Below are 25,080 nucleotides of genomic sequence, written 5' to 3' on the forward strand. Positions count from 1 at the left end.
TAGTAGCTGGGACCCTCTGTGCATCCATATAGTAGTTAGGCCTCTGTATACATCCATATAGTAGTTAGGCCTCTGTATACATCCATATAGTAGCCTGGACCCTCTGTACATCCATATAGTAGTTAGGCCCCTCTGTACATCCATATAGTAGTTAGGCCCCTCTGTACATCCATATAGTAGTTAGGCCCCTCTGTACATCCATATAGTAGTTAGGCCCCTCTGTACATCCATATAGTAGTTAGGCCCCTCTGTACATCCATATATTAGTTAGGCCTCTCTGTGCATCCATATAGTAGCCGGGACCCTCTGTGCATCCATATAGCAGTTAGGCCTCTGTATACATCCATATAGCAGTTAGGCCTCTGTATACATCCATATAGTAGTTAGGCCTCTGTATACATCCATATAGTAGTTAGGCCTCTGTATACATCCATATAGTAGTTAGGCCCCTCTGTGCATCCATATAATAGTTAGGCCTCTCTGTGCATCCATATAGTAGTTAGGCCCCTCTGTACATCCATATAGTAGTTAGGCCCCTCTGTACATCCATATAGTAGTTAGGCCCCTCTGTACATCCATATAGTAGTTAGGCCCCTCTGTACATCCATATAGTAGCCTGGACCCTCTGTGCATCCATATAGTAGTTAGGCCTCTCTGTGCATCCATATAGTAGTTAGGCCCCTCTGTACATCCATATAGTAGTTAGGCCCCTCTGTACATCCATATAGTAGTTAGGCCCCTCTGTACATCCATATAGTAGTTAGGCCCCTCTGTACATCCATATAGTAGTTAGGCCCCTCTGTATACATCCATATAGTAGTTAGGCCTCTGTATACATCCATATAGTAGTTAGGCCTCTGTATACATCCATAAAGTAGTTAGGCCTCTCTGTACATCCATATAGTAGTTAGGCCCCTCTGTACATCCATATATTAGTTAGGCCTCTCTGTGCATCTATATAGTAGCCGGGACCCTCTGTGCATCCATATAGTAGTTAGGCCTCTGTATACATCCATATAGTAGTTAGGCCTCTGTATACATCCATATAGTAATTAGGCCTCTGTATACATCCATATAGCAGTTAGGCCTCTGTATACATCCATATAGTAGTTAGGCCTCTGTATACATCCATATAGTAGTTAGGCCTCTGTATACATCCATATAGTAGTTAGGCCTCTGTATACATCCATATAGCAGTTAGGCCTCTGTATACATCCATATAGCAGTTAGGCCTCTGTATACATCCATATAGCAGTTAGGCCTCTGTATACATCCATATAGTAGTTAGGCCTCTGTATACATCCATATAGTAGTTAGGCCTCTGTATACATCCATATAGTAGTTAGGCCTCTGTATACATCCATATAGCAGTTAGGCCTCTGTATACATCCATATAGTAGTTAGGCCTCTGTATACATCCATATAGTAGTTAGGCCTCTGTATACATCCATATAGCAGTTAGGCCTCTGTATACATCCATATAGCAGTTAGGCCTCTGTATACATCCATATAGTAGTTAGGCCTCTGTATACATCCATATAGCAGTTAGGCCTCTGTATACATCCATATAGTAGTTAGGCCTCTGTATACATCCATATAGTAGTTAGGCCTCTGTATACATCCATATAGTAGTTAGGCCTCTGTATACATCCATATAGTAGTTAGGCCTCTCTGTACATCCATATAGTAGTTAGGCCCCTCTGTACATCCATATAGTAGTTAGGCCCCTCTGTACATCCATATAGTAGCTGGGACCCTCTGTACATCCATATAGTAGCCAGGACCCTCTGTGCATCCATATAGTAGTTAGGCCTCTCTGTGCATCCATATAGTAGCTGGGACCCTCTGTACATCCATATAGTAGCTGGGACCCTCTGTACATCCATATAGTAGTTAGGCCCCGCTGTATACATCCATATAGTAGTTAGGCCTCTCTGTGCATCCATATAGTAGTTAGGCCTCTGTATACATCCATATAGTAGTTAGGCCTCTGTATACATCCATATAGTAGTTAGGCCTCTCTGTGCATCCATATAGCAGTTAGGCCTCTGTATACATCCATATAGCAGTTAGGACTCTGTATACATCCATATAGCAGTTAGGCCTCTGTATACATCCATATAGTAGTAAGGCCCCTTCTGTACATCCATATAATGATTAGGTCTCTCTGTCTTTTTATTTAGCGGTTAGGGCCCCCACTGTACATCCATATGGTGTTTAGGCCACTCTGTTTTCCCATATAGTAGTTAGACTCCCTGTGTCCCATATAATAGGTAGACCCCCATGTCCTATATTGTAGTTAGACCCCTTGTGTTCCTATATAATAGACCCCCAGTGTCCCCATATAATAGACCCCTGTGTCCCATATAGTCAACACTGAGAGCAGCATTTGAATGGGCTGGGTCTGCGTCGCTGGTGTCCAGTGGTCCAGATTGGTTCCCGCAGTGAGACCTCCCGGGCTGCCTGCCATCTGCTGTTGTTTCAGCCCACATCCAGCAATCGATGGGACATCGATAACCGGCCCATCTACCTCTACTATCGTGGTCACTTGTCCTCCCCCCCCTCCCCCACCCTTGGGATTTCTTCTCGTTTTTATTGCTGGGAAAATAAGCAGTAAAAGTTTTGAATAGAAGCCCTCTGCCCCTCGGCCCTTTGTCTCCGGCCCCCTCCTCATAGTGTGTAAGCTTTTGGGCCCCTCACTCCTCATGTATGGTCTATAATTACATGTCTATCTCTGCTTTGTGTCTGTGTATGTCCCCCCAGAATTGTACAGCGCTACGGAATCTGTTGGTACTATATAACACTTATTCTACTTCTTCAGGTTTATATTCCTGTAACTAATGGGAGGAAATTTTTTGTCCCCTCTAGGATCTGGCTGTAACGGGCAAAAGCAGATCTCCGAGACACCTCAGAAAGGATGGATCTCCAGGGATCGGCCACAGAAGACGGAACACAAAAGAAAAAGAAGAGGCCTTTGGTGCCGCCATCTCCCCGGCCGCCCCGCTCATTGTTCTGTTTAGGCCTTCAAAACCCGTTCAGGAAGCGCTGTATCAACATAGTAGAATGGAAGTATCCTTCACCGAGCTGCCCACCCAGTCCTGTGTATTCTAATAGAGTGTATAGTCATCTGCAGCTCAGACCGCCATCTCCATGAAAGTTCTAACAGGCCAGGAGGGCCGTATTCCTGCCGCGCCTCTCTGCTCTTCTTCCTCTTTGTAGCCTTAAGCGCTCAGGATTCCTGCCGCGTCTCTCTGCTCTTCTTCCTCTTTGTAGCCTTGAGCGCTCAGGATTCCTGCCGCGTCTCTCTGCTCTTCTTCCTCTTTGTAGCCTTGAGCGCTCAGGATTCCTGCCGCGTCTCTCTGCTCTTCTTCCTCTTTGTAGCCTTGAGCGCTCAGGATTCCTGCCGCGTCTCTCTGCTCTTCTTCCTCTTTGTAGCCTTGAGCGCTCAGGATTCCTGCCGCGTCTCTCTGCTCTTCTTCCTCTTTGTAGCCTTGAGCGCTCAGGATTCCTGCCGCGTCTCTCTGCTCTTCTTCCTCTTTGTAGCCTTGAGCGCTCAGGATTCCTGCCGCGTCTCTCTGCTCTTCTTCCTCTTTGTAGCCTTGAGCGCTCAGGATTCCTGCCGCGTCTCTCTGCTCTTCTTCCTCTTTGTAGCCTTGAGCGCTCAGGATTCCTGCCGCGTCTCTCTGCTCTTCTTCCTCTTTGTAGCCTTGAGCGCTCAGGATTCCTGCCGCGTCTCTCTGCTCTTCTTCCTCTTTGTAGCCTTGAGCGCTCAGGATTCCTGCCGCGTCTCTCTGCTCTTCTTCCTCTTTGTAGCCTTGAGCGCTCAGGATTCCTGCCGCGGCCGGCCTTGTTACTATAGGCGATCAAAGAAGAAAACCCGATCTAGGGTGTAGCTACAAAGACAAAAGATGGGGAACAAGGGCAGAGAAGCGTTGAAAGCGGACGACACGGAACCTCATAGACCCCGCCACCCTGCAGAAAACTATGGGGGAGATTTATGAAAGGGTGTAAATATACACCTGGTATAAACTGCCCACAGCAACCAATCACAGCTCAGCTTTCAGCTCTGGTAGAACAAAAGCTGAGCTGTGATTGGTTGCAGCGGGAACTTTACACCCTTTCATAAATCTCCCCCTATGTGTCTGATTTCCTTATAGCAGCCGACCAGCGCTAAACCTCAAAGGGGTCTCCAGCATTAGAAAAACATAGGTTCCCAGGTTCACCCATAGGCCCAGTCCATTCTCTTGGTAGAATCCTTCAGGTCGTAGATGACTCTTTGTCTGTAGGTTCCCGGTCTATCACCCATAGGCCCAGTCCATTCTCTTGGTAGAATCCTTCAGGTCGTAGATGACTCTTTGTCTGTAGGTTCCCGGTCTATCACCCATAGGCCCAGTCCATTCTCTTCGTAGAATCCTTCAGGTCGTAGATGACTCTTTGTCTGTAGGTTCCCGGTCTATCACCCATAGGCCCAGTCCATTCTCTTGGTAGAATCCTTCAGGTCGTAGACGACTCTTTGTCTGTAGGTTCCCGGTCTATCACCCATAGGCCCAGTCCATTCTCTTCGTAGAATCCTTCAGGTCGTAGATGACTCTTTGTCTGTAGGTTCCCGGTCTATCACCCATAGGCCCAGTCCATTCTCTTGGTAGAATCCTTCAGGTCGTAGATGACTCTTTGTCTGTAGGTTCCCGGTCTATCACCCATAGGCCCAGTCCATTCTCTTGGTAGAATCTCTCAGGTCGTAGATGACTCTTTGTCTGTAGGTTCCTGGTCTACCACCCATAGGCCCAGTCAATTCTCTTGGTAGAATCCCTCAGGTCGTAGATGACTCTGTCCATTCTCTTGGTAACGGTTAGAACCTCTCCCGTCCTAGATGACTCTGTAGGTTCCCGAGTTTACCAATAGGCACAGTACATTCTCTTGGTAATGGTTAGAATCCCTCCCATCCTAGATGGCTCTGTAGGTTCCCGGCTTCACTCATAGTCACAGTCCATTCTCTTGGTTACAGTTAGAATCCCTCCAGTTGTAGATGACTTTGTAGGTTCCCGGTCTATCACCCATAGGCAAAGTCCATTCTCTTGGTAATGGTTAGAATCCCTCAGATCGTAGATGACTTTGTAGGTTCCCTGTCTATCACCCATAGGCACAGTCAATTCTCTTGGTTACAGTTAGAATCCCTCAGGTCGTAGATAACTTTGTAGGTTCCCGGTCTATCACCCATAGGCAAAGTCCATTCTCTTGGTAATGGTTAGAATCCCTCAGATCGTAGATGACTTTGTAGGTTCCCTGTCTATCACCCATAGGCACAGTCAATTCTCTTGGTTACAGTTAGAATCCCTCAGGTCGTAGATAACTTTGTAGGTTCCCGGTCTATCACCCATAGGCACAGTCCATTCTCTTGGTTACAGTTAGAATCCCTCCAGTTGTAGATGACTTTGTAGGTTCCCGGTCTATCACCCATAGGCAAAGTCCATTCTCTTGGTAACGGTTAGAACCCCTTAGGTCGTAGATGACTTTCTAGGTTCCCGGGTTCACCCATAGGCACAGTCCATTCTCTTAGTTACAGTTAGAATCCCTCTGGTTGAAGATGACTTTGTAGGTTCCCGGGTTCACCCATAGGCACAGTCCATTCTCTTGGTTACAGTTAGAATCCCTCAGGTCGTAGATGACTTTGTAGGTTCCCGGTCTATCACCCATAGGCACAGTCCATTCTCTTAGTTACAGTTAGAATCCCTCTGGTTGAAGATGACTTTCTAGGTTCCCGGGTTCACCCATAGGCACAGTCCATTCTCTTAGTTACAGTTAGAATCCCTCTGGTTGAAGATGACTTTGTAGGTTCCCGGGTTCACCCATAGGCACAGTCCATTCTCTTGGTTACAGTTAGAATCCCTCAGGTCGTAGATGACTTTGTAGGTTCCCGGTCTATCACCCATGGGCACAGTCCATTCTCTTGGTAATTGTTAGAATCCCTCCCGTCCTAGATCGCTCTGTAGGTTCCCGGGTTCACCTATAGGCACAGTCCATTCTTCTCTCGTTAGTTTTATATTCAGTCACTTCTTTCCTTTGACTCCTGTGACTCCAGACCATTCGAGGTTATAATTCTCCTCACAATATTTGCCAATTGTGTGGCACTAGCAATCTATTTACCGATGCCGGAAGAAGACACCAACGCTACAAATGCCATCTTGGTAATGACTGTTAATTCTTTATTGATGTTGTTGTGTTACGCTACTTCCTGCCTCCGAGGGGTTACGGCCTCATACACCTTTAATAACTGATGGCCAAATGATTGTCTGGCCGTCACTTATGTTGCGCCAGTGAGAGCGTTGGCCGTGGCTTATCTCGTCCTTAACAAAGGGGTTGGCGGTGATTTTCCATCCTCTGTCAGTGGTTCATTGGGAGCATACACCATAGACTGATGGCTGATTCGGCCAACATAGGTTTAATAGTGTACCGCCCCCCGATCAACCACCGACAGAAGCGACTGCCCCAATCAGTGGAATCAGCGCTGTTACTGGGCCCAGTCAGTTGTGCAGTGTACAGGCCCATTAGTTTATTGCTATTGGTGACATATCCCCGGGACGGGTAGATGTGCAGGCAGAGGTGATTTATTCCTCCATCATCAGCCACTTACTGGTCCCTTTACACAAGCCGGATATCAGCAACGAGTGTTCCTAGGAAGGGTCATCAATTTGAATTAATTTAAAGAGGTTCTCCAGCGTTAGTAAAACATGGCCACTTTCCTCCAGAGGCAGCACCGCTCTTGTCTCCAGTTTGGGTGCCCGTTTTGCAACTCAGTTCCATTGAAGTGAATGGAGCTTAAAGGGAAGGTGTCACCTCAATGTTCTGTTACTGATTAGTGTCAGATGCTAAAACTTTTTCTTTTATTCTGATCTGTTTAAATTTTCTGACTCTAATTTTATGTCACTATTTGTACATTGTTATGGGGGCGGCCATCTTGCCTGGGCTGTTTTTAACAGCATCTAGTGACATGCTTTACAGACTCTGTCCCCTTGAGATGAATGTGAGCCATTACTGAGCGCGCTCTGTGACCTGTGAAGAGGTCATCCCACAGGGAGGGGCTGATGTCTCCTCTACTGGTGTCACATGACGCTGCAATGCTGTACAGATCACTTTACAGCACCCTCCTCTTATCACCACAGGGAGCAGCTACTGTCTCCTTTATCTACTGGTGTCACATGACGCTGCAATGCTTTACTGCAAAATATCAGGATCATTACATAATATAGACAGAAAAATGGGAAATTAGGAAAAATGTCAAAAATTCTTATAATAAACATAATTTATACAATAAGTCATTTTCTGATGAGACTGTCCCTTTAATTAAAAAACGAAAAAAGAAAGGAAAGACGTGTGTGTGAAAAAAGATAGAAATATCCAACAAAATTAATTCAATGTAAAGACAGACCAGACAAACCTCCCCCTCACTCAAGACCTCCCCCTCCAAGGGGAGAGGAACCCCCCTTAGCCAAGACCTCCCCCTCCAAGGGGAGAGGAAACCCCCTCACCCAAGACCTCTCCCTCCAAGGGGAGAGGAAACCCCCTCACTCAAGACCTCCCCCTCCAAGGGGAGAGGAACCCCCCTTAGCCAAGACCTCCCCCTCCAAGGGGAGAGGAAACCCCCTCACCCAAGACCTCCCCCTCACCCAAGACCTCCCCCTCCAAGGGGAGAGGAAACCCCCTCACCCAAGACCTCTCCCTCCAAGGGGAGAGGAAACCCCCTTAGCCAAGACCTCCCCCTCCAAGGGGAGAGGAAACCCCCTCACCCAAGACCTCTCCCTCCAAGGGGAGAGGAAACCCCCTCACCCAAGACCTCTCCCTCCAAGGGGAGAAGAAACCCCCTCACCCAAGACCTCTCCCTCCAAGGGGAGAGGAAACCCCCTCACCCAAGACCTCCCCCTCACCCAAGACCTCCCCCTCCAAGGGGAGAGGAAACCCCCTCACCCAAGACCTCTCCCTCCAAGGGGAGAGGAAACCCCCTCACCCAAGACCTCTCCCTCCAAGGGGAGAGGAAATCCCCTCACCCAAGACCTCTCCCTCCAAGGGGAGAGGAAACCCCCTCACCCAAGACCTCCCCCTCACCCAAGACCTCCCCCTCCAAGGGGAGAGGAAACCCCCTCACCCAAGACCTCCCCCTCACCCAAGACCTCCCCCTCCAAGGGGAGAGGAAACCCCCTCACCCAAGACCTCTCCCTCCAAGGGGAGAGGAAACCCCCTTAGCCGAGACCTCCCCCTCCAAGGGGAGAGGAAACCCCCTCACCCAAGACCTCTCCCTCCAAGGGGAGAGGAAACCCCATCACCCAAGACCTCTCCCTCCAAGGGGAGAAGAAACCCCCTCACCCAAGACCTCTCCCTCCAAGGGGAGAGGAAACCCCCTCATCCAAGACCTCCCCCTCACCCAAGACCTCCCCCTCCAAGGGGAGAGGAAACCCCCTCACCCAAGACCTCTCCCTCCAAGGGGAGAGGAAACCCCCTCACCCAAGACCTCCCCCTCACCCAAGACCTTCCCCTCCAAGGGGAGAGGAAACCCCCTCACCCAAGACCTCCCCCTCACCCAAGACCTCCCCCTCCAAGGGGAGAGGAAACCCCCTCACCCAAGACCTCCCCCTCACCCAAGACCTTCCCCTCCAAGGGGAGAGGAAACCCCCTCACCCAAGACCTCCCCCTCACCCAAGACCTCCCCCTCCAAGGGGAGAGGAAACCCCCTCACCCAAGACCTCCCCCTCACCCAAAACCTCCCCCTCACCCAAGACCTCCCCCTCACCCAAGACCTCCCCCTCCAAGGTTGGAGGAAGGAACAGCGGCCTCCTGTCCTAACCTGTGACACTAGAGAGAGAAGTTTTACACGTAGTGGGACACTACCCGGAGGATCTATGAGCCGGAGGAGATGTATCTGTAGTATTATCCGCCCCTCACAGTATATTACATGCTCCAGACTCCAGACATGCTCTAGACTTGTAACCACCCTTTGTTTATCAGTCACGGACCGTCTGTTGTCGGTGTTTATTATGTTGTTGTTTTAAACATTTTGGGGGGTGGATTTACGAAGACTAATATTGAATTTCGCCGGTCTTATATAAGGCCCCTCCTGTGCCTCTTAGTGAATCTGTTCCCGGTGTACCAAATCTATGCCAGCTTCCAGCAGGTATAGATTTGCGGCATGATTTGCGCCTTCAAGCAGGCGTAAATCATGATAAATGAGGCGTGGGAAGGAGGCCACGCCTCCTCCCCGCCTCATCACGTCCCCACAAGCTCCGCCGGGCCAGGGGGGAGGGGCGAATCTGTACCTTCTCCCTGGCGTACTCCTCTGGCGTAGGCTTCCCCCCCTTTAATTAATCCCCCCCTTTCTGTTATTACTTAACATTTCGGTATATACTGATGTGATGTGTGAGACCACCCGCATAGATATTAGGCCCCTCCCCTATGACTTCTCGTCGCCCCCCCACCCATGGATGATGCTATAGACCACCCACATGGATGTCAGGCCCCTCCCCTGTGACTTCGCATTGCCCCCGCCCATGGATGTCAGGCCCCTCCCCTGTGACTTCGCATCGCCCCCCGCCCATGGATGTCAGGCCCCTCCCCTGTGACTTCGCATCGCCCCCGCCCATGGATGTCAGGCCCCTCCCCTGTGACTTCGCATCGCCCCCGCCCATGGATGTCAGGCCCCTCCCCTGTGACTTCGCATCGCCCCCGCCCATGGATGTCAGGCCCCTCCCTTGTGACTTCTTGGCGTTCCTAATTCTTCTTTCTTTCTCGCTTGCAGGAAAAGGTTGAATATATTTTCCTTTTTATTTTCACAATTGAAGCTTTTCTGAAGATTGTGGCGTACGGCTTCATATTACACACCGACGCCTATCTCCGCAACGCCTGGAATCTCCTCGACTTCACAATCGTGGCAGTGGGGTAAGTGATGAGCCGTATACTGGTGGCACTCTAACCTTCATGTAGGGGCAGTGGGGTAAGTGATGAGCCGTATACTGGTGGGTATATAAGGAGGGGCTGTATACTGCCGGGTATATGGGGAGGGGCTGTATACTGCCGGGTATATGGGGATGGACTGTATACTGCAGGGTATATGGGGAGGGGCTGTATACTGCAGTGTATATGGGGAGGGGCTGTATACTGCCGGGTATATGGAGAGGGCCTGTATACTGCCGGGTATATGGGGAGGGGCTGTATACTGCCGGGTATATGGGGATGGACTGTATACTGCAGGGTATATGGGGAGGGGCTGTATACTGCCGGGTATATGGGGAGGGGCTGTATACTGCCGGGTATATGGGGATGGACTGTATACTGCAGGGTATATGGGGAGGGGCTGTATACTGCCGGGTATATGGGGATGGACTGTATACTGCAGGGTATATAGGGATGGACTGTATACTGCAGGGTATATGGGGATGAACTGTATACTGCCGGGTATATGGGGATGGACTGTATACTGCCGGGTATATGGGGAGGGGCTGTATACTGCCGGGTATATGGGGAAGGACTGTATACTGCCGGGTATATGGGGATGGACTGTATACTGCCGGGTATATGGGGAGGGACTGTATACTGCAGGGTATATGGGGAGGGACTGTATACTGCAGGGTATATGGGGAGGGACTGTATACTGTATACTGCAGTGTATACGGGGAGGGCTGTATACTGCCGGATATATGGGGAGGGGCTGTATACTGCAGTGTATACGGGGAGGGGCTGTATACTGCCGGATATATGGGGATGGACTGTATACTGCCGGGTATATGGGGAGGGGCTGTATACTGCAGTGTATATGGGGATGGACTGTATACTGCAGGGTATATGGGGAGGGACTGTATACTGCCGGGTATATGGGGAGGGGCTGTATACTGCAGGGTATATGGGGAGGGACTGTATACTGCCGGGTATATGGGGAGGGGCTGTATACTGCAGGGTATATGGGGATGGACTGTATACTGCTGGGTATATGGGGAGGGACTGTATACTGCCGGGTATATGGGGAGGGGCTGTATACTGCAGGGTATATGGGGAGGGGGCTGTATACTGCCGGATATATGGGGAGGGGCTGTATACTGCCGGGTATATGGGGAGGGGGCTTTATACTGCAGGGTATATGGGGAGGGGCTGTATACTGCAGTGTATATGGGGAGGGGCTGTATACTGCCGGGTATATGGGGATGGACTGTATACTGCTGGGTATATAAGGAGGGGCTGTATACTGCAGGGTATATGGGGAGGGGCTGTATACTGCCGGGTATATGGGGAGGGGCTGTATACTGCCGGGTATATGGGGAGGGGCTGTATACTGCCGGGTATATGGGGAGGGACTGTATACTGCCGGGTATATAAGGAGGGGCTGTATACTGCAGGGTATATGGGGAGGGGCTGTATACTGCCGGGTATATGGGGAGGGGCTGTATACTGCCGGGTATATGGGGAGGGGCTGTATACTGCCGGGTATATGGGGAGGGGCTGTATACTGCCGGATATATGGGGAGGGGCTGTATACTGCCGGGTATATGGGGAGGGGCTGTATACTGCAGGGTATATGGGGATGGACTGTATACTGCAGGGTATATGGGGATGGACTGTATACTGCAGGGTATATGGGGATGGACTGTATACTGCAGGGTATATGGGGATGGACTGTATACTGCAGGGTATATGGGGATGGACTGTATACTGCAGGGTATATGGGGAGGGGCTGTATACTGCCGGATATATGGGGAGGGGCTGTATACTGTCGGGTATATGGGGAGGGGCTGTATACTGCCGGGTATATGGGGAGGGACTGTATACTGCTGGGTATATGGGGAGGGGCTGTATACTGCCGGGTATATGGGGATGGACTGTATACTGACGGGTATATGGGGAGGGACTGTATACTGCCGGGTATATGGGGAGGGACTGTATACTGTATACTGCCGGGTATATGGGGAGGGGCTGTATACTGCCGGGTATATGGGGAGGGGCTGTATACTGCCGGGTATATGGGGAGGGACTGTATACTGCAGTGTATATGGGGAGGGGCTGTATACTGCAGGGTATATGGGGAGGGGCTGTATACTGCCGGGTATATGGGGAGGGGCTGTATACTGCAGGGTATATGGGGAGGGACTGTATACTGCAGTATATATGGGGAGGGACTGTATACTGCCGAGTATATGGGGATAGACTGTATACTGCCGGGTATATGGGGAGGGGACTGTATACTGCTGGGTATATGGGGATGGACTGTCTATACTGCCGGGTATATGGGGAGGGGCTGTATACTGCCGGGTATATGGGGATGGACTGTATACTGCAGGGTATATGGGGAGGGGACTGTATACTGACCGGGTATATGGGGATGGACTGTATACTGCCAGGGTATATGGGGAGGGGCTGTATACTGCAGGGTATATGGGGAGGGACTGTATACTGCCGGGTATATGGGGAGGGCTGTATACTGACGGGTATATGGGGATGGACTGTATACTGCTGGGTATATGGGGAGGGGCTGTATACTGCAGGGTATATGGGGAGGGGCTGTATACTGCCGGGTATATGGGGATGAACTGTATACTGCCGGGTATATGGGGATGGACTGTATACTGCCGGGTATATGGGGATGGACTGTATACTGCCGGGTATATGGGGAGGGGGCTGTATACTGCAGGGTATATGGGGAGGGGCTGTATACTGCCGGGTATATGGGGAGGGACTGTATACTGCCGGGTATATGGGGAGGGGACTGTATACTGCGGGGTATATGGGGAGGGGCTGTATACTGCGGGTATATGGGAGGGGCTATACTGCAGTGTATATGGGGGATGGACTGTATACTGCCGGGTATATGGGGATGGACTGTATACTGCCGGGTATATGGGGATGGACTGTATACTGCCGGGTATATGGGGAGGGGCTGTATACTGCCGGGTATATGGGGAGGGGCTGTATACTGCAGGGTATATGGGGAGGGGCTGTATACTGCAGGGTATATGGGGATGGGCTGTATACTGCCGGGTATATGGGGAGGGGCTGTATACTACAGTGTATATGGGAGGGGCTGTATACTGCTGGGTATATGGGGAGGGGCTGTATACTGCAGTGTATATGGGGAGGGGCTTGTATACTGCCGGGTATATGGGGAGGGGCTGTATACTGCCGGGTATATGGGGATGGACTGTATACTGCTGGGTATATGGGGAGGGACTGTATACTGAAGGGTATATGGGGAGGATCTGTATACTGCCGGGTATATGGGGATGGACTGTATACTGACGGGTATATGGGGAGGGGCTGTATACTGCCGGGTATATGGGGAGGGGCTGTATACTGCAGGGTATATGGGGATGGACTGTATACTGCAGTGTATATGGGGATGGGCTGTATACTGCAGGGTATATGGGGAGGGGCTGTATACTGCCGGGTATATGGGGAGGGACTGTATACTGAAGGGTATATGGGGATGGACTGTATACTGCCGGGTATATGGGGATGGACTGTATACTGACGGGTATATGGGGAGGGGCTGTATACTGCCGGGTATATGGGGAGGGGCTGTATACTGCAGGGTATATGGGGATGGACTGTATACTGCAGTGTATATGGGGATGGGCTGTATACTGCAGGGTATATGGGGAGGGGCTGTATACTGCCGGGTATATGGGGATGGACTGTATACTGCCGGGTATATGGGGATGGACTGTATACTGCCGGGTATATGGGGAGGGGCTGTATACTGCCGGGTATATGGGGATGGACTGTATACTGCCGGGTATATGGGGATGGACTGTATACTGCTGGGTATATGGGGATGGACTGTATACTGCTGGGTATATGGGGAGGGACTGTATACTGCCGGGTATATGGGGATGGACTGTATACTGCCGGGTATATGGTGATGGACTGTATACTGCCGGGTATATGGGGATGGACTGTATACTGCAGGGTATATGGGGAGGGGCTGTATACTGCCGGGTATATAAGGAGGGGCTGTATACTGCAGGGTATATGGGGAGGGGCTGTATACTGCCGGGTATATGGGGAGGGGCTGTATACTGCCGGGTATATGGGGAGGGGCTGTATACTGCCGGGTATATGGGGAGGGGCTGTATACTGCCGGGTATATGGGGAGGGGCTGTATACTGCAGGGTATATGGGGAGGGGCTGTATACTGCCGGGTATATGGGGAGGGGCTGTATACTGCAGGGTATATGGGGATGGACTGTATACTGCAGGGTATATGGGGATGGACTGTATACTGCAGGGTATATGGGGATGGACTGTATACTGCAGGGTATATGGGGAGGGGCTGTATACTGCCGGATATATGGGGAGGGGCTGTATACTGTCGGGTATATGGGGAGGGGCTGTATACTGCCGGGTATATGGGGAGGGACTGTATACTGCCGGGTATATGGGGAGGGGCTGTATACTGCCGGGTATATGGGGATGGACTGTATACTGACGGGTATATGGGGAGGGACTGTATACTGCCGGGTATATGGGGAGGGGCTGTATACTGCCGGGTATATGGGGATGGACTGTATACTGCCGGGTATATGGGGAGGGGCTGTAAACTGCCGGGTATATGGGGAGGGACTGTATACTGCAGTGTATATGGGGAGGGGCTGTATACTGCAGGGTATATGGGGAGGGACTGTATACTGCCGGGTATATGGGGAGGGGCTGTATACTGCCGGGTATATGGGGAGGGACTGTATACTGCAGGGTATATGGGGATGGACTGTATACTGCAGGGTATATGGGGAGGGACTGTATACTGCAGTGTATATGGGGAGGGACTGTATACTGCAGGGTATATGGGGAGGGACTGTATACTGCAGGATATATGGGGAGGGGCTGTATACTGCCGGGTATATGGGGAGGGGCTGTATACTGCCGGGTATATGGGGAGGGACTGTATACTGCTGGGTATATGGGGAGGGGCTGTATACTGCCGGGTATATGGGGAGGGGCTGTATACTGCCGGGTATATGGGGAGGGGCTGTATACTGCCGGGTATATGGGGATGGACTGTATACTGCCGGGTATATGGGGAGGGGCTGTATACTGCCGGGTATATGGGGAGGGACTGTATACTGCCGGGTATATGGGGATGGGCTGTATACTGCCGGGTATATGGGGATGGGCTGTATACTGCCGGGTATATGGGGAGGGGCTGTATACTGCTGGGTATATGGGGATGGACTGTATACTGCCGGGTATATGGGGAGGGGGCTGTATACTGCAGTGTATATGGGGAGGGGCTGTATACTGCCGGGTATATGGGGAGGGGCTGTATACTGCCGGGTATATGGGGAGGGGCTGTATACTGCCGGGTATATGGGGAGGGGCTGTATACTGCAGGGTATATGGGGATGGGCTGTATACTGCCGGGTATATGGGGAGGGGCTGTATACTACAGTGTATATGGGGAGGGGCTGTATACTGCCGGGTATATGGGGAGGGGCTGTATACTGCCGGGTATATGGGGATGGACTGTATACTGCAGGGTATATGGGGAGGGGCTGTATACTGCTGGGTATATGGGGAGGGGCTGTATACTGCCGGGTATATGGGGATGGGCTGTATACTGCCGGGTATATGGGGAGGGACTGTATACTGAAGGGTATATGGGGAGGGGCTGTATACTGCAGGGTATATGGGGAGGGGCTGTATACTGCAGGGTATATGGGGATGGACTGTATACTGCAGGGTATATGGGGAGGGACTGTATACTGAAGGGTATATGGGGAGGGGCTGTATACTGCCGGGTATATGGGGAGGGACTGTATACTGCAGGGTATATGGGGAGGGACTGTATACTGCCGGGTATATGGGGATGGGCTGTATACTGCAGGGTATATGGGGAGGGGCTGTATACTGACGGGTATATGGGGAGGGGCTGTATACTGCCGGGTATATGGGGATGGACTGTATACTGCAGTGTATATGGGGATGGGCTGTATACTGCCGGGTATATGGGAATGGACTGTATACTGCAGGGTATATGGGGAGGGACTGTATACTGCAGTGTATATGGGGATGGGCTGTATACTGCCGGGTATATGGGGAGGGACTGTATACTGCAGGGTATATGGGGAGGGACTGTATACTGCCGGGTATATGGGTAGGGGCTGTATACTGCCGGATATATGGGGAGGGGCTGTATACTGCAGTGTATACGGGGAGGGGCTGTATACTGCCGGATATATGGGGATGGACTGTATACTGCAGGGTATATGGGGATGGGCTGTATACTGCCGGGTATATGTGGAGGGGCTGTATACTGCCGGGTATATGGGGAGGGGCTGTATACTGCCGGGTATATGGGGAGGGGCTGTATACTGCCGGGTATATGTGGAGGGGCTGTATACTGCCGGGTATATGGGGAGGGGCTGTATACTGCCGGGTATATGGGGAGGTGCTGTATACTACAGTGTATATGGGGAGGGGCTGTATACTGCCGGGTATATGGGGAGGGGCTGTATACTGCCGGGTATATGGGGAGGGGCTGTATACTGCCGGGTATATGGGGATGGACTGTATACTGCCGGGTATATGGGGAGGGGCTGTATACTGCCGGGTATATGGGGAGGGACTGTATACTGCCGGGTATATGGGGAGGGGCTGTATACTGCCGGGTATATGGGGAGGGGCTGTATACTGCCGGGTATATGTGGAGGGGCTGTATACTGCCGGGTATATGGGGATGGACTGTATACTGCCGGGTATATGGGGATGGACTGTATACTGCCGGGTATATGGGGAGGGACTGTATACTGCCGGGTATATGGGGATGGACTGTATACTGCTGGGTATATGGGGATGGACTGTATACTGCTGGGTATATGGGGAGGGGCTGTATACTGCCGGGTATATGGGGAGGGACTGTATACTGCAGTGTATATGGGGAGGGACTGTATACTGCTGGGTATATGGGGATGGACTGTATACTGCCGGGTATATGGGGATGGGCTGTATACTGCCGGGTATATGGAGAGGGACTGTATACTGCCGGGTATATGGGGAGGGGCTGTATACTGCGGTTTATATGGGGAGGGGCTGTATACTGCCGGGTATATGGGGAGGGGCTGTATACTGCTGGGTATATGGGGAGGGGCTGTATACTGTATACTGCCGGGTATATGGGGAGGGGCTGTATACTGCCGGGTATATGGGGAGGGGCTGTATACTGCCGGGTATATGGGGAGGGGCTGTATACTGCCGGGTATATGGGGAGGGGCTGTATACTGCCGGGTATATGGGGATGGACTGTATACTGCCGGGTATATGGGGAGGGGCTGTATACTGCCGGGTATATGGGGAGGGACTGTATACTGCAGGGTATATGGGGAGGGGCTGTATACTGCAGGGTATATGGGGAGGGGCTGTATACTGCCGGGTATATGGGGAGGGGCTGTATACTGCAGTGTATATGGGGAGGGGCTGTATACTGCAGTGTATATGGGGAGGGGCTGTATACTGCCGGGTATATGGGGATGGACTGTATACTGCAGTGTATATGGGGAGGGGCTGTATACTGCAGGGTATATGGGGATGGACTGTATACTGCAGGGTATATGGGGAGGGGCTGTATACTGCCGGGTATATGGGGATGGACTGTATACTGCCGGGTATATGGGGAGGGGCTGTATACTGCCGGGTATATGGGGAGGGGCTGTATACTGCCGGATATATGGGGAGGGGCTGTATACTGCCGGGTATATGGGGAGGGGCTGTATACTGCAGTGTATATGGGGAGGGGCTGTATACTGCAGTGTATATGGGGAGGGGCTGTATACTGCCGGGTATATGGGGAGGGGCTGTATACTGCCGGGTATATGGGGATGGACTGTATACTGCAGTGTATATGGGGAGGGGCTGTATACTGCCGGGTATATGGGGATGGACTGTATACTGCCGGGTATATGGGGAGGGGCTGTATACTGCTGGGTATATGGGGAGGGGCTGTATACTGCTGGGTATATGGGGAGGGGCTGTATACTGTATACTGCCGGGTATATGGGGATGGACTGTATACTGGCGGGTATATGGGGATGGACTGTATACTGCAGGGTATATGGGGAGGGACTGTATACTGCCGGGTATATGGGGATGGACTGTATACTGCCGGGTATATGGGGAGGGGCTGTATACTGCCGGGTATATGGGGAGGGGCTGTATACTGCCGGGTATATGGGGAGGGGCTGTATACTGCCGGGTATATGGGGAGGGGCTGTATACTGCCGGGTATATGGGGAGGGGCTGTATACTGTATACTGCCGGGTATATGGGGAGGGGCTGTATACTGCCAGGTATATGGGGAGGGGCTGTATACTGTATACTGCCGGGTATATGGGGAGGGACTGTATACTGTATACTGCCTTGTATATGGGGAGGGGCTGTATACTGTATACTGCAGTGTATATGGGGAGGGGCTGTATACTGTATACTGCAGTGTATATGGGGAGGGGCTGTATACTGTATACTGCAGTGTATATGGGGAGGGGCTGTATACTGTATACTGCAGTGTATATGGGGAGGGGCTGTATACTGTATACTGCAGGGTATATGGGGAGGGGCTGTATACTGTATACTGCCGGGTATATGGGGAGGGGCTGTATACTGTATACTGCCTTGTATATGGGGAGGGGCTGTATACTGTATACTGCAGTGTATATGGGGAGGGGCTGTATACTGTATACTGCAGTGTATATGGGGAGGGGCTGTATACTGTATACTGCAGTGTATATGGGGAGGGGCTGTATACTGTATACTGCCGGGTATATGGGGAGGGACTGTATACTGCCGGGTATATGGGGAGGGGCTGTATACTGCAGTGTATATGGGGAGGAGCTGTATACTGCCGGGTATATGGGGATGGACTGTATACTGCAGGGTATATGGGGAGGGGCTGTATACTGCAGGGTATATGGGGAGGGGCTGTATACTGCCGGGTATATGGGGATGGACTGTATACTGCCGGGTATATGGGGAGGGACTGTATACTGCAGGATATATGGGGAGGGGCTGTATACTGCCGGGTATATGGGGAGGGACTGTATACTGCAGGATATATGGGGAGGGGCTGTATACTGCCGGGTATATGGGGAGGGGCTGTATACTGCAGGGTATATGGGGAGGGACTGTATACTGCAGTGTATATGGGGAGGAGCTGTATACTGCCGGGTATATGGGGAGGGGCTGTATACTGCCGGGTATATGGGGAGGGGCTGTATACTGCCGGGTATATGGGGAGGGGCTGTATACTGCCGGGTATATGGGGAGGGGCTGTATACTGCCGGGTATATGGGGATGGACTGTATACTGCAGTGTATATGGGGATGGGCTGTATACTGCCGGGTATATGGGAATGGACTGTATACTGCAGGGTATATGGGGAGGGACTGTATACTGCAGTGTATATGGGGATGGGCTGTATACTGCCGGGTATATGGGGAGGGACTGTATACTGCAGGGTATATGGGGAGGGGCTGTATACTGCCGGATATATGGGGAGGGGCTGTATACTGCAGTGTATACGGGGAGGGGCTGTATACTGCCGGATATATGGGGATGGACTGTATACTGCAGGGTATATGGGGATGGGCTGTATACTGCCGGGTATATGTGGAGGGGCTGTATACTGCCGGGTATATGGGGAGGGGCTGTATACTGCCGGGTATATGGGGAGGGGCTGTATACTGCCGGGTATATGGGGAGGGGCTGTATACTGCCGGGTATATGGGGAGGGGCTGTATACTGCCGGGTATATGGGGAGGTGCTGTATACTACAGTGTATATGGGGAGGGGCTGTATACTGCCGGGTATATGGGGAGGGGCTGTATACTGCCGGGTATATGGGGAGGGGCTGTATACTGCCGGGTATATGGGGATGGAGTGTATACTGCCGGGTATATGGGGAGGGGCTGTATACTGCCGGGTATATGGGGAGGGACTGTATACTGCCGGGTATATGGGGAGGGGCTGTATACTGCCGGGTATATGGGGAGGGGCTGTATACTGCCGGGTATATGTGGAGGGGCTGTATACTGCCGGGTATATGGGGATGGACTGTATACTGCCGGGTATATGGGGATGGACTGTATACTGCCGGGTATATGGGGAGGGACTGTATACTGCCGGGTATATGGGGATGGACTGTATACTGCTGGGTATATGGGGATGGACTGTATACTGCTGGGTATATGGGGAGGGGCTGTATACTGCCGGGTATATGGGGAGGGACTGTATACTGCAGTGTATATGGGGAGGGACTGTATACTGCTGGGTATATGGGGATGGACTGTATACTGCCGGGTATATGGGGATGGGCTGTATACTGCCGGGTATATGGAGAGGGACTGTATACTGCCGGGTATATGGGGAGGGCTGTATACTGCGGTTTATATGGGGAGGGGCTGTATACTGCCGGGTATATGGGGAGGGGCTGTATACTGCTGGGTATATGGGGAGGGGCTGTATACTGTATACTGCCGGGTATATGGGGAGGGGCTGTATACTGCCGGGTATATGGGGAGGGGCTGTATACTGCCGGGTATATGGGGAGGGGCTGTATACTGCCGGGTATATGGGGAGGGGCTGTATACTGCCGGGTATATGGGGATGGACTGTATACTGCCGGGTATATGGGGAGGGGCTGTATACTGCCGGGTATATGGGGAGGGGCTGTATACTGCAGGGTATATGGGGAGGGGCTGTATACTGCAGGGTATATGGGGAGGGGCTGTATACTGCCGGGTATATGGGGAGGGGCTGTATACTGCAGTGTATATGGGGAGGGGCTGTATACTGCAGTGTATATGGGGAGGGGCTGTATACTGCCGGGTATATGGGGATGGACTGTATACTGCAGTGTATATGGGGAGGGGCTGTATACTGCAGGGTATATGGGGATGGACTGTATACTGCAGGGTATATGGGGAGGGGCTGTATACTGCCGGGTATATGGGGATGGACTGTATACTGCCGGGTATATGGGGAGGGGCTGTATACTGCCGGGTATATGGGGAGGGGCTGTATACTGCCGGATATATGGGGAGGGGCTGTATACTGCCGGGTATATGGGGAGGGGCTGTATACTGCAGTGTATATGGGGAGGGGCTGTATACTGCAGTGTATATGGGGAGGGGCTGTATACTGCCGGGTATATGGGGAGGGGCTGTATACTGCCGGGTATATGGGGATGGACTGTATACTGCAGTGTATATGGGGAGGGGCTGTATACTGCCGGGTATATGGGGATGGACTGTATACTGCCGGGTATATGGGGAGGGGCTGTATACTGCTGGGTATATGGGGAGGGGCTGTATACTGCTGGGTATATGGGGAGGGGCTGTATACTGCAGGATATATGGGGAGGGGCTGTATACTGCCGGGTATATGGGGATGGACTGTATACTGGCGGGTATATGGGGATGGACTGTATACTGCAGGGTATATGGGGAGGGACTGTATACTGCCGGGTATATGGGGATGGACTGTATACTGCCGGGTATATGGGGAGGGGCTGTATACTGCCGGGTATATGGGGAGGGGCTGTATACTGCCGGGTATATGGGGAGGGGCTGTATACTGCCGGGTATATGGGGAGGGGCTGTATACTGCCGGGTATATGGGGAGGGGCTGTATACTGTATACTGCCGGGTATATGGGGAGGGGCTGTATACTGCCAGGTATATGGGGAGGGGCTGTATACTGTATACTGCCGGGTATATGGGGAGGGACTGTATACTGTATACTGCCTTGTATATGGGGAGGGGCTGTATACTGTATACTGCAGTGTATATGGGGAGGGCTGTATACTGTATACTGCAGTGTATATGGGGAGGGGCTGTATACTGTATACTGCAGTGTATATGGGGAGGGGCTGTATACTGTATACTGCAGTGTATATGGGGAGGGGCTGTATACTGTATACTGCAGTGTATATGGGGAGGGGCTGTATACTGTATACTGCCGGGTATATGGGGAGGGACTGTATACTGCCGGGTATATGGGGAGGGGCTGTATACTGCAGTGTATATGGGGAGGAGCTGTATACTGCCGGGTATATGGGGATGGACTGTATACTGCAGGGTATATGGGGAGGGGCTGTATACTGCCGGGTATATGGGGAGGGACTGTATACTGCAGTGTATATGGGGAGGGGCTGTATACTGCAGGATATATGGGGAGGGGCTGTATACTGCCGGGTATATGGGGAGGGGCTGTATACTGTATACTGCCGGTATATGGGGAGGGACTGTATACTGCAGGATATATGGGGAGGGGCTGTATACTGCCGGGTATATGGGGAGGGGCTGTATACTGCCGGGTATATGGGGAGGGACTGTATACTGCAGGATATATGGGGAGGGGCTGTATACTGCCGGGTATATGGGGAGGGGCTGTATACTGCAGGGTATATGGGGAGGGACTGTATACTGCAGTGTATATGGGGAGGAGCTGTATACTGCCGGGTATATGGGGAGGGGCTGTATACTGCCGGGTATATGGGGAGGGGCTGTATACTGCCGGGTATATGGGGAGGGGCTGTATACTGCCGGGTATATGGGGAGGGGCTGTATACTGCCGGGTATACGGGGAGGGGCTGTATACTGTATACTGCAGGGTATACCCCTCCCCCCCCCTTGTGCGGCCGCCTCTGCTATATCCTATCACGTCCCGGCGTCTGTCCAGTATAGGGGCTCCGTGTGTGTTACAGAGATACACTGGTCTCGGATACACGGATACTCGGATACACTGGTCTCGGATACACGGATACTCGGATACACTGACACACTGGTCTCGGTTACACTGGTCTCGGATACACTGGTCTGGGATCTGCGGATACACTGGTCTGGGATACACTGATACACTGGTCTCGGATACACTGATACACTGGTCTCGGATACACTGGTCTCGGATACAATGATACACTGGTCTCGGATACACTGATACACTGGTCTCGGATACACTGGTCTGGGATCTGCGGATACACTGGTCTGGGATACACTGATACACTGGTCTCGGATACACTGGTCTGGGATACACTGATACACTGGTCTCGGATACACTGGTCTGGGATACACTGATACACTGTTCTCGGATACACTGATACACTGTTCTTGGATACATTGGTCTGGGATACACTGATACACTGGTCTCGGATACAATGATACACTGGTCTCGGATACACTGATACACTGGTCTCGGATACACTGATACACTGTTCTCGGATACACTGGTCTGGGATACACTGATACACTGTTCTTGGATACATTGGTCTGGGATACACTGATACACTGGTCTCGGATACAATGATACACTGGTCTCGGATACACTGATACACTGGTCTCGGATACACTGATACACTGTTCTCGGATACACTGGTCTGGGATACACTGATACACTGTTCTCAGATACACTGATACACTGTTCTTGGATACATTGGTCTCGGATACACTGATACACTGGTCTCGGATACACTGGTCTCGGATACACTGATACACTGGTCTCGGATACACTGATACACTGGTCTCGGATACACTGGTCTGGGATCTGCGGATACACTGGTCTCGGATACACTGGTCTGGGATACACTGATACACTGGTCTCGGATACACTGGTCTGGGATCTGCGGATACACTGGTCTCGGATACACTGGTCTGGGATCTGCGGATACACTGGTCTCGGATACACTGGTCTGGGGAATCTGCGAATACACTGGTCTGGGATACACTGATACACTGGTCTCGGATACACTGATACACTGGTCTCGGATACACTGGTCTGGGATCTGCGGATACACTGGTCTGGGATACACTGATACACTGGTCTCGGATACACTGGTCTGGGATACACTGATACACTGTTCTCGGATACACTGATACACTGTTCTTGGATACATTGGTCTGGGATACACTGATACACTGGTCTCGGATACACTGATACACTGTTCTCGGATACACTGATACACTGTTCTCGGATACACTGGTCTGGGATACACTGATACACTGTTCTCGGATACACTGATACACTGTTCTTGGATACATTGGTCTCGGATACACTGATACACTGGTCTCGGATACACTGATACACTGGTCTCGGATACACTGATACACTGGTCTCGGATACACTGGTCTGGGATCTGCGGATACACTGGTCTCGGATACACTGATACACTGGTCTGGGATACACTGATACACTGGTCTCGGATACACTGGTCCCGGATACACTGATACACTGGTCTCGGATACACTGGTCTCGGATACACTGATACACTGGTCTCGGATACACTGGTCCCGGATACACTGATACACTGGTCTCGGATACACTGGTCTCGGATACACTGATACACTGGTCTCGGATACACTGGTCTGGGATCTGCGGATACACTGGTCTCGGATACACTGATACACTGGTCTCGGATACACTGATACACTGGTCTCGGATACACTGATACACTGTTCTCGGATACACTGGTCTCGGATACACTGATACACTGGTCTCGGATACACTGATACACTGGTCTCGGGATACACTGATACACTGGTCTCGGATACACTGGTCTGGGATACACTGATACACTGGTCCTCGGATACACTGGTCTGGGATACACTGATACACTGGTCTCGGATACACTGGTCTGGGATACACTGATACACTGGTCTCGGATACACTGGTCTGGGATACACTGATACACTGGTCTCGGATACACTGATACACTGTTCTTGGATACATTGGTCTGGGATACACTGATACACTGGTCTCGGATACAATGAGACACTGGTCTCGGATACACTGATACACTGGTCTCGGATACACTGATACACTGTTCTCGGATACACTGGTCTGGGATACACTGATACACTGTTCTTGGATACATTGGTCTGGGATACACTGATACACTGGTCTCGGATACAATGATACACTGGTCTCGGATACACTGATACACTGGTCGCGGATACACTGATACACTGTTCTCGGATACACTGGTCTGGGATAACACTGATACACTGTTCTCAGATACACTGATACACTGTTCTTGGATACATTGGTCTCGGATACACTGATACACTG

The 25,080-nt window shown here is 51.5% G+C and overlaps 1 protein-coding gene across 1 annotated transcript; it reads left to right on the plus strand.

The window, feature by feature from the left end:
* Window positions 1–2,872: 2,872 nt before the first annotated feature.
* LOC138774691 (voltage-dependent L-type calcium channel subunit alpha-1S-like) lies at window positions 2,873–9,924 on the plus strand (the record flags this gene model as incomplete). The annotated part of the gene is made up of 3 exons (XM_069955665.1): window positions 2,873–3,069; window positions 6,080–6,185; window positions 9,785–9,924. Coding segments are annotated over exons 1-3 (398 nt in total), but the record flags the coding sequence as incomplete, so codon positions are not given.
* Between the last annotated feature and the right edge of the window lie 15,156 nt (window positions 9,925–25,080).

The sequence above is a fragment of the Dendropsophus ebraccatus genome, unplaced genomic scaffold, assembly GCF_027789765.1.
Source record: "Dendropsophus ebraccatus isolate aDenEbr1 unplaced genomic scaffold, aDenEbr1.pat pat_scaffold_1032_ctg1, whole genome shotgun sequence".
NCBI classification, from domain to species: domain Eukaryota; kingdom Metazoa; phylum Chordata; class Amphibia; order Anura; family Hylidae; genus Dendropsophus; species Dendropsophus ebraccatus.